This window comes from Bidens hawaiensis, unplaced genomic scaffold, assembly GCF_021521415.1.
Source record: "Bidens hawaiensis isolate Kalapana, Puna unplaced genomic scaffold, B.hawaiensis_p1.1 tig00002181_1, whole genome shotgun sequence".
NCBI lineage: Eukaryota > Viridiplantae > Streptophyta > Magnoliopsida > Asterales > Asteraceae > Bidens > Bidens hawaiensis.
In genome coordinates this window covers 503,877-514,979 of record NW_027491116.1, presented here as the reverse complement: position 1 = coordinate 514,979, position 11,103 = coordinate 503,877, and the positions used below count along the sequence as shown (strand labels likewise).

Sequence of the window (11,103 nt, the reverse complement as noted above, 5' to 3'; positions counted from 1 at the left end):
CTCTTGAGATTTGGTTATTTTGAATTTTTATTATTATTGTTATTTGATTTTAAGTTTTTAAGTACATTGAGTCAGAGTTAGATTGGAGATCGTGTTTTAAGTCAGAGGAATACGTATTTTGAAAATCAAGGATCAGATTAATACCTTTGGTTATGACAATTAATAAGATTATTATTATTGTTCAATTTGCTTTGATTATTTAATTGATTGATTTTGTCTTGAATTGAACGATATTATGATATTATGGCGCAATTGCTCATTCAAATAATTTATTGTTTCTTGTTAAAAAAAGAAATTATTCCACCGTCCAGTGTATTATTTTTCGATGATAGATTTATTGATTTTTGTGTGTAATTAGTTAAAAGCAAACAACCCGTCTAATAAACAAATTAACTCGTAAAGTCGTACACAACTTATTAATAGTAGACGGCGGGACATGAATTCAGTTAGTATTGGTTAATTTTGTTATGGTACCATGACTAAATAAAAATATACATTTGCAAATGCTCAAAACAATGTTGACACCTACAACTTAAAATCAAAGTGACGCAAATTTTTTTGTCATCGGTCTGGTAAATGGACACAAATTGGGTTCATTACCAATACAGGAACTAAACTTAAAAATAATTTGCATAAATTATCATATTTGGAAAAACATAAATTTAAAAAAAAATCAAACAACACACATAGAAGAACTAAAAAAACCGGTAGCCAAGGGACTCGATTAAAAATAAAACACTAGTACATTACGATTTATATATTATCTTTCAAAATGATTGCAAAGAAATGGCAAATAAACAGGCAACAAGTTGTCGCTAAGGATTATGAACTTGTGCAGATATGTACTACAAGCGTTAGCAAAGAGACCTCCAGCCATTAGTATGTTTAATGAGTTTATCCGTAAATATGTTTTAACTTTAGTTATGAACTATTTTAAAGGTGTAGTATCTGAAGGGTGATATTTTTATTTGTAGTTTTTCTGTCACTATCAATTACCAGAAGTGAAATTAATTTTATTTATTGTATTTTTCATCAACCTTTTTATTTTCAGCTACTATATTCGTTACTTGTAACTACTTATTCTTCAATAATTTCCATCTATTAAAAATAAACAAATATATAAACTTGTTCGATTCCTCTAGTCTCAACTCTCAAGCCAAACATATAAACCGATGCTAATTGAAAATGAGAGAGAAAGAAACGAGAACAATAAAACAAACACCAATTTTAGAAAACAATAATCTGAGGTTAGGGGTATTGAAAGTTTGAATTGTTAATAAGCTGGCAGATATTACTTATATGGGATCGCAAATGAATATTAAGCAGGTCGAGCCGAAACACAATACGATCTTTTTTTTTTTTTTTTTTTTTTTTTTTTCAGAGAATGAATTACGGTTTTATATAATTTACTATAAAACGATTACAATAAAGTGGCAGGCAAACGGGCAACAAGCTGCGCCGCAACCCCCTTTTGAACAGCAAAACCAATCCTGCTAAAAACGAAGCTTTGAGACCTAGAAGCTGAAGAGGTTCCGTGTATGACGCGCTGAACCCTACTAAAAAATTTCACAGCCTCTGGAGCCAGAAAACCAAATGTATCAAAGGCAAATGGTAGAAAGACATGTTGATTATCTAAACAAGCTTTCTCGTGTTTAACAACTTTGCCCGATTCAGCCTTCAACGCAGCCTGACCCACAACAAACCCACGGTCCCTGAGCCCAACAAGAGGAGACACTCCTGTAAGATCCACACAGGCGTGTTTCCCCCCTGCCCACCCGAACACAAGAATATCAGCTGGTCGTAAAGTAGACCTCCCTTCAATAGGATCCGTGAGAAAGTTAACAGGGGCCTCCTTTTTAGCAGAAATCCCTGCCCGTTTAAGAACATCACACAGAACATCCCTAACCAGATCATGTCTGTATTTAAAGCCAGGCAATTCTTTGCAATGCACCGCATGGTCACCAAAAGAATCCAAACAGACCTTGTGACAAATTGGGCAAGGTTCATCCGTCGGGAACATAGGGATCATTAACCGGTACTTAAGGATAGCCCGATACTCCAAACCCGACATACGTTGGCCTAATCCTTCAATGGGGATAGCCGTTAGAAAATCCTGAGCCCGATGAGCCCGAAGGCATTCAAACACCGCCTTTTGGCGAGGGGATAGATCAAACTTCACTTCTAAACTAACTTGCTCCTATAAACTACTATATCTACGTTCTGTATGATTTAAAACCTTAACTTCTAAGATAGAGCGGAGACATCTTACCACCATACCATGTCCCTTAAAAAAACAACACAAGTCCTTGACCCGAATAATATTCATCTTTTAACAAAATTTAACAAAGTTAATATTCATCTTTAGTCTTATAATTGATTTTGAATCAAATATTTAGCAAGTTGCGCTAACCCTATACCATTAAGTTTTTCAAGATCAAATATTTAGAACACAAATCTTGACATAACTAAACAATTTTCTTTCCTTTTTGGTTATTTTCATTAAAATCTCTGCATCCTTGAAAATTTCTTGGTTTATCCTTTACAATAAACCTTAGCCATGACAACAAACTCAACTGTGGGCTGATCTATAATTTACAAATGTTGAACCTTCAAAACCAAGACTCCATCTCACCCGAACCTGTGCACGGACCCTTGTCACTGAAAAGAGTTTGGTCCGAGCAATCTAGTGATGCACCGCAAGCAATATTATACGCCTGGCATGCTAAATTACATACTCTTAATCTGTTGTTACCGTCTTTCTCACACTTTTGTATCGATATCTGTTTCATTCCACAAGATTAACACGAGTTATGTACTGCAAAAATGAAAAGGGTATCGTTTGTACTTTAAGATCAAACAATGACCATCTTACCCTTTGCTTGTGTATCCATAATTCCATATCATATGTGATTATTCTAACCCCCAGATACGTCTTAGGATAAAATGGTCATTTAATATCATTTTTTGTCAAAACAATTTCTAAGTTCATAAGCAGGAAAAGGTTCTGCCCATCAAAAAGTTGGATTAAAAACCACCAATGCTGCCGTCAACATATTTTACCCTCGGTGTTAAAAAAATCCATGTGTTACTGATGATATTTGCAAGGGGTAAAATGGGCATTCTTTGTTTTCCCGTGACACTCGAATAGAAATAAAGCATCTCACCTGCCAAATTGACCATTTTACCCTTTGCGTTCAATAATCCACATCTTACCGCTGAAACATAGCAAAGGGTAAAATGGTCTTTTATTTGGTTTACATGACACCCAATTGGAAATAAAGCATCTTACCCAACATGCAAGTCGTTTGGCGGCTTTATCACAGTTTCTGCTGACGAACATATTGAAAATCTTCCTAGCACCACTCGGGTACAAGCGGTTATAATTAGGCATCACTACAACATCCTCCAACTGCCTCAAGATGCTTGACTCACTAGGTGCACAATGTTGACCATCGACCTCGTTTGTTAAAACACCCTTGCATATTGAAAGATTATCAAGAACCAATGAACTGTTTCTACACGTGTAGCCCGCATAATCAGAACATCGAAATTCACACACCCCATTATCACACACCCCACCATGAAGGCTGCATTGTTCATCACAAACCGCTGCAAAAACCATCCATCCAATTAAATTTAAAGGTGATCACAACCGAAATAACCAAACTGTAACGGTCTGGTTTTATGTTTTAAGAAAAACAATTTATTGGTTCGGTTTCAGTTTTGCATCAATAGAATACCGAGAAAATTGAAACGAACTGATTGGACCCGAACTGAAAAAAACCAATTTAACAAATTTATAAGAAATTAATATATGGTGTAGCCCAGAAAATTTAGATCCAAATGTGTAATAATTAACTAAAGGGAAAACAAGAAAATTTAGGCATGATGTTTCAAGCCACGTTGATTACTTAGGACCAATTCTTTTCAGACCAAAATTTTCAGCCCAAATGGTAAAACCGAAACTTAATCGAACCCATTGTGAAATTCGAAAACCAAAACCAAACAGTTTTTAAACCCCACAAAACTGAAATTTCGGTTTCTAGCTTGGTTCAAGCCCAAATGGTATGACCGAACCGCAACCATAGTGAAAACCGCACTGAATGATTTTTTAAAACCGAATTTTTGGTTTTTGGTTTGGTGTGAACCCAAACCGATCCATGCACACCCCTACAATTAATTAAGTGTTTTGATAATTAAAAAAAAGATTGCAACTTGCAACCTTAATCTCACCAGTTGAGCAGTCAATCCCCGTGAATCCATTATTACATGCACAAATACCATTCTTTAGGCACTTTCCATGTCCATTACAATTGCTAGGGCAAGACCCTGTAAATTATACACCAATCAAAAATCTTAAAGATACTATACAATCCATTTTAGTGTACATAAATGAAAAAAGAGCCTTACTTTTGCTACAATCACGACCGTCAAACCCAAGAAAGCACATACATTTTCCATCAACACAGTCACCATTTAAACTGCATGAATTAGGGCAATGTCGGCTAGTAAGAAGAGGCTTTACACCGCAAAGTTCATGATATGCTGGACAGATCAGCTCACCTGTGGTTGCAAACAATATATACACAAAAGCAAAAATTTGAGAACCAAAAAGAGAATACTGTAAAATTTATAGATGCTTTTTTCAATTTTTCTAACAACTTCACCATGAAATCCAGGAAACTGAACAGGTCCACCAGCTTCCGGGCACGATTTCCAAATGCCATCAACAGCCACCTGTATAAACAAAATTCAGTTTTATATATAAAATAAGTATCTATCCAAGTGCACTTCAATTTCATTTACAAAAAAGCTCAAACTTTCAAAAAGTTTTCATTTTGGGTAATCTTCAAAGTCAAACCACTTTTATAGAAAGTCAACATGGTCAAGGTTACTCTCACGTTATCTTTTAGACCCGTAACCGAGGTTACCTAAATAAAAAGGTTAAAAGCCTTTTACTTTTACGGGTGAAAACAGAGATGGTTACCAGTTTTCATTTACAAATCTTATAGGTCAACCCGTTTTCAAGGAAGTCAATATGGTCAAGGTTATCGCCATGTTATCTTTTTTGACCTGGTAACCAAGGTTAGCTAAACTAAAATTTTGAAAGCTGTTTACCTTTTACGGATGAAAACAAGTTAATTTTTATGCGATTTCTCCTTTATAAAAACAAAGAATTACACGAACTTTTAAGAACACACCTCTAATGTCATATTGATGCACCTATGTTGGTAACAACCATTTCCTTGTGTCATAGAACCCCTAACAAACCCGTTACGTACTAAGGAAGAGGCCATACACCTATATAAACAAAATAAAGTTAACAATCGTTATCATTAAAAAAATAAATAAAATTTAAACGCCCTTAAAAAGATTTGTATAAAAAAGAATCAATTTTCACCTCGAGTTACTTCCACGAACCTCCCCTAGCATTCGGTCAGGCATCCGAGCACTATTAGTGTCTATACAAGAACCATCAGAATAAGCTACAAAATATGTGCAATAATCAGCCAGCGTTGACTGTCCACCTGCATTGACCAAGAATCAAAAAGTCAACATTTAGGGTTAACATGACATCTAGACTATAAAGATGAAAAGATTTGACCTTTATTAGCCTGAGGAAAATAACGGGCCCAATGAGGAAGGTCCCCACTATAATTCACAATAGGACAATAACCCTCAGCCTCACGGTTATATGTACACCCTGAAAACTGTGTTGTGTTGCAATGATACGCGCCTTTCCATAAATTACACCGGTTGGTGACAAATTCGGTTCCTTGATTTAGACCCCAATCGAGACGGTCTGCCATGCTGTAGTTAGCTTCATACCAACCACTATCTTCTAATAAAGCTAATGTCATTTTTGAAATTACCGATCTTGTATCGACCGAACCAGTCATTATTTCATTCATCAGAAGTCTCTTCTCCCAGTGAGATCCTGATGCATGTTTATAATACATTTTCAATCATTAAAGACTGGCTAGAATTATCTCATGGATCGGAATGTCTTTTGTTGTAAACTTCTTCTTAATTGAAATGGGCATTCTTGAAAGTTAATAAAGTTGACATCTTGGATAAAATGTTAATGCATTTTAATCATTAAAGACTGACATTAACGGAATAATCTTATGAACCCAAACATCTTTTGGTTTAAATTTCTTTTATATTGATATGGGCATTACGGTTGAAAGCTTTTAAAGTTGAGATTTTGGATGAAGTGTTCACGAACCTGATGTTCCACGCCCTCCACCATCTTCTAGTTCTAGACCCGTTAAATTATTAGAAAATGCCTAACAAAAAAGAATTTTTAAAAGTTAGGTTGCTTTTAGGTAAGTTTACATAAAGAAATCTTGTTAAAAGGGTAATGAAGGAATTATGCACCCCGTAATGATAGCGAGAATGCATGATAACACGTGGAAGAACTACACGAGTTACCATCCTCCCAAGCTTTTCATCCATAGTTTGTTTAGTGACCTGAATAAACGAGAATATCAAGGTTAAAACTTAAAAAAACAAACAAGCCATTTTATTATTGTTTGAAAAAACTTTTATCAACAAAATCACAACCGGAAACAATTTATAGGTACCTGACTACGCCGTCTTTTTCTCTCGTCTCTAAAATGTGTGAAGGCGTGCGGGTCGAATCCAAGAACATGAATCACCTGGTGACTCCAAATTATCATAAAACCATTTATAAAGACACAAATATTTCAACTAGAGGTGTGCATGAAACAGCAAAAACCGATCGGTAACTGAAAATTCCAAACCAAAACAAAAACCGACTGTTTGATTTTATGTTTTCATAAAAACCGAACTTTCAGTTCAGTATTGGTTTTGCATTTAATAAAACCGAAACCAAACAGTTTTGAAAACTTAAAAACCGAATTTGTGGTTTTGGGTCCGGTTTTACCCCAAAACCGTCCAAAAGCGACACATGCAAACCCCTAATTTCAACCAATCACACTCACTTCATGTATAAGGGTAGCCGAAAGTAATGTTTCTGCCTCTGAAGTCAAGTGACGTGGCGCAACATTCACATGTCCTACATACAGACAAACGAGATATTAAGAAACAAAACTAATAACCGATATGGTTAATATGTTTAAAATATTATAATATGAGATATATGCATATCTTATAAAATTTAAACATATAACCATATCAGTTATTAAAAATCACTAAACAATTAGAAACTTAGAAATGATCATGTTTACCAGCAACTGCACGACCCCATTGGTCACGTTCACATGCTACAGCCCATGCCAACGTATTACCCGTTGTGGGTCTTGTTGTCACCAGAAGAACAAGATCCGCATCAGCAACACCCTCTAGAAAGACACAAAGATATAAAGTCAGCCACTAGATGGAAGGAAGTCAATGAGTTGAGCATCAAGTTACCTTCTACATATTCATGTGGAAGCGGGACACCACCATCTTGTCCACAAGCCGAGTAACCACTTAATCTCAAGTTTCCTCTTACACGTTCAACCACCAAAGCTCGTTTAAACCATTCAGCTGTTTTCCCTAACGCCTGTTTTTCCAAAATATGTGAAAACGATTATCACCCTTCAAGAGTAAAAGATAAATAGACAATCACCTAGAGGCTTGTCAGTTGTAAACCGAACCAAACGAACACAAAGGAGGCATGTTCGTGCTGGTTCATTTAACTTTAACCTAACAAACGATCGAACACGAACAATTAAACAAACAGAGTCTTCTTGTTCGTGTTTATAATAAAATGAGAGTGTTCGTGCCCGTTTATGTTTGTTTGTTAATAGTATAAACGAACGGAAGACCAATTATAAGTAAACATGAACATCAATCTGCTGGGCCTAAAAAATAACAAACGTAAACAATAATGAATGAAATTTTATTGTCATAAAACTAAACTAAATTGTAGTGGACCCAAAAAGATGAATATGTATGCAACATAAACAAACAAACTTAAAAAACATAAACTAATGAACATAAACGAACGTACAGTAACTAGACAAGACATGTATTCATGTCCGTTCCTTTATCAAATAAACGAAATTCCAACCAAACGGTTCACTAAATATTCGGTTCGTTTACATGCCTAATCACGTACATGCCTAATCACCTACCTAACTAGCTATAGTTCGGATCTTTACTCGAGTACATGCCTAATCACCTACCTAACTAGCTAAAGTTAGGATCTTTACTCGCCTAAAAAAGATTTGATGACAAAATAGTAGGGAACATAATAAATTTGGATATAACTTACAAAACATGTTTATCACAAACAAAAGCTAAATTAGGAAAAACCTTTCGAAGGCGACGTCTTTTGTCTTCACCAGTTATATCATCAAACGTGCAGTTATACCAGCAATCCCCAAATATCGGAGGATCATTATTAGGACTACACATGATCCGACCCGAATCGGAACCTGAAGGAGGCTCACCTAGCTAAAAATAATAAACATAAAATCTTGACGAAAGCAATCAAAAAGGATTTAGATTATTATTGTAATCTGTAAATTTACCTTAACTATATCTCCAACATTCCTACAATCTCTATCGTGCGAGTGGCCCACCGCATCATAGTTCAAATAAATTCTAATAGGTAGCTTTGAATTCTTCAAAAAGTTTAAAGATTTTGAAGTTTCTAACAACACTCTTCCTTTATGATGAAGATGATCATCTCCATGATAAACTTGTGGTGTAACCGAAAACACCTTATTTCCCGGCCGCTTCTTTCTTTGCTCAATTATTTGATCATGAATACAAGAATGTGACTGAACATGTTCACCAATGTTTTCCGGTCTTCTTGACGGTAACGGCTCATTATTCCCAAATCTTGCTTGACTGATGTTGAAAAACACCAAAATTAAAAGCACCTGTAAAGCAAGAGCAAAACTGTAAACTACAATAATTATTATTATGTGATTATACAGCATACCCATGATAAAGATTACATTTTTAACCCTAATTAGTAAAGATTCTAACCCTGTATACCCAAAAAGGAGATTAATTTAGCATATTCATGACATTCAAACCCTAATAATATGAATTGGGAAATTGTGAATTTGTAATATTACCTGGAGAATTAAGAGCTCAGTCCACCATTTGCTTCTGCATCTGGTGAAACCAATATTAAAAAAACAAATCTTGAAGTCCATGACATGAATTGAAAGCAATCAAACTGGGCATTATTTAGAACAAGAAACACATAAAGATGGTGTAAAGAGTGAAGTTGTTATTCTTTAATATCAATTTTCGGATATTAATAATGAAAAATTGGTTGTGTTTTGTGATAAATAAATGTGGGTTTGAGAGTATGATTTGCAGAACGTGGGTGATTTGGGTTACAGGAGAATGATGGAGACGCTTAACAGGAACACGATATCAAATATTGTTGTTAATCGTCATGGGGCTTTATTGACATGTTTATTTTGGAGTATGTTAAGTGCTACTTAATATTTGTTCTGTTTCTCAATTGGGTAAAAGAAATTTATTCAAGATTGTAGTTCACTTTTATCTTGTTTTGGTATTTTGGTTGTAAAAGAAGAATACACTATAATGCCTTTTGCTTTTTGGTATTTTTGTTGTTTCATGTTTTGTATATTTTATTTATTTATTTTTTAATTTAATAATAAACATATAAACCTGTGTATGCACACGAATTACGCTTAGATAAGCACAGAAACAGGATCAAATACATTTTATTTTTAATATGAAAACAGTGAGAACCAATTTGCTGTTATTATTAGGTTTATTTTTACAAGTATTTGTTGTTATTTTTTGTTCGTAGTTGCTAATTTTTTATTATGAGACGTTATAAATATTTGCTTATTTATATTTTGTTGTTATTATTAGATTTCTTCTTTTGCTGATACAAGTATTTGTTGGTATTTATTGTTATTATTTTGTTCTTGATTTTGATTCTTTTGTTGTAATTTTTAGGTTTTTTTCTCTTTTATTATAAATAATTGTTTATGTAGATTAATATTGTAGTTGATATTATTTCTTACGTTCTCGTTTTTCTATAAATTGGTATTATTTCCTACGTTCTCAGGTTAAGACTAAAATGCACATGAACCCTCCCCGATAAGCGCATACCATTGCTTCTCTCATGACTATGATGAAAATTTGTTATTCTGTCTATAGGTATTTTAAAATTTTATGTATTTTTTGTGTGTCAATTTAGTATTGTGGCTATGCTATGCTAACTGATTAATTTATGCTACTAATCTAGGTTTGATTTAAGTTTTCATAATCTAGGGTTTTGATTTGGGTTATGCTTCTATGGGTGGAGTTAATTTTGCTTATGTTATTGATTACAAGTATGATTATCGTGGTGGCCATGGGTGGTGGGATAGGTGATGGTGTGCGGTGGTGGCAACATAAAAAGAATGTTAAATCTTGTAAGCTAGTTTTCGGACTGTGTGTTATCGCTGAAGCTGGGTTCCGAATTCATCAAATAATATTATGCCTAACTGGATGCTGACTGGATCCTCGTTGAAGCCACTGCTGAGCCGCCTGAGCATGTTTTGATTCAGGCGAGCAATGGCTTCAGCGAATTGTCTGATTTTTTATTTGTTTTAATATAACATAATAATATAACTAAAAAAACAAATATATATAATAAAAAACTGTAACGTCCAACTTTTAGAAATAATAGATAAAGAAATATTTAAACAAAGTTTGTTATTTAATCGTCGTATAATAATAAATAATAAATTAAAATGAGAGATGGTAGGCTTAATGAATATGGACTTAACAATAAAACATGGACTTAGTGGATTAATGGGCCTAAGGTCCATGAGCTAAGGGTATAAGTACCCCTTAAACCTTTCCTAAAACCCTTGATCTCATAATTCCATACATTTCCATCTTTACCAACACACTCTAAAACACACACACAAATACTATCTTCATTTCGGCTCCAAATCCGAGAAAGAAAGAAGTCGTTGGTGTTAGAGCATCGTAACGAGTAAGAAATACACCAAGATTCGGTCGCGTATGAGAAACCGATTCAAACCGGTTCGTCTAAGGTACGTTTTATAACGAAAAGTTTGTTCATTTAAGCTCGGTTTGTATGAGGGATTCAAGATCTAGCGAAAACGGGTCTTAAAAATCGAT

At 34.4% G+C, this 11,103-nt stretch overlaps 1 protein-coding gene across 1 annotated transcript; it reads right to left on the bottom strand.

Moving 5' to 3' along the window:
- Window positions 1-2,508: 2,508 nt before the first annotated feature.
- On the bottom strand, window positions 2,509-9,185 carry LOC143609606 (uncharacterized). Its single transcript, XM_077084319.1, has 17 exons — window positions 9,060-9,185; window positions 8,505-8,858; window positions 8,287-8,427; window positions 7,399-7,531; window positions 7,215-7,328; window positions 6,969-7,042; window positions 6,588-6,662; window positions 6,382-6,474; window positions 6,230-6,290; window positions 5,606-5,938; window positions 5,402-5,528; window positions 5,202-5,301; window positions 4,668-4,737; window positions 4,411-4,563; window positions 4,234-4,329; window positions 3,290-3,609; window positions 2,509-2,780 (listed from the first exon to the last, which is right to left on the bottom strand). The coding sequence occupies exons 1-17, from the start codon at window positions 9,138-9,140 to the stop codon at window positions 2,610-2,612; spliced, it is 2,496 nt and encodes an 831-aa protein (XP_076940434.1). The 5' UTR covers window positions 9,141-9,185; the 3' UTR covers window positions 2,509-2,609.
- Window positions 9,186-11,103: the final 1,918 nt, after the last annotated feature.

What these genes read in the sequence shown, in the direction of transcription:
- LOC143609606 (XM_077084319.1), bottom strand. Translation starts at nt 9,140, where the DNA reads ATGGACTTCAAGATTTGTTTTTTTAATATTGGTTTCACCAGATGCAGA. An exon ending in ATTCTCGCTATCATTACGGG is followed by an intron (nt 6,291 to 6,381) that starts GTGCATAATTCC and finishes CTTTTTTGTTAG; the next exon opens with GCATTTTCTAATAATTTAAC. An exon ending in GGGGATTGACTGCTCAACTG is followed by an intron (nt 3,610 to 4,233) that starts GTGAGATTAAGG and finishes TGGTTTTTGCAG; the next exon opens with CGGTTTGTGATGAACAATGC.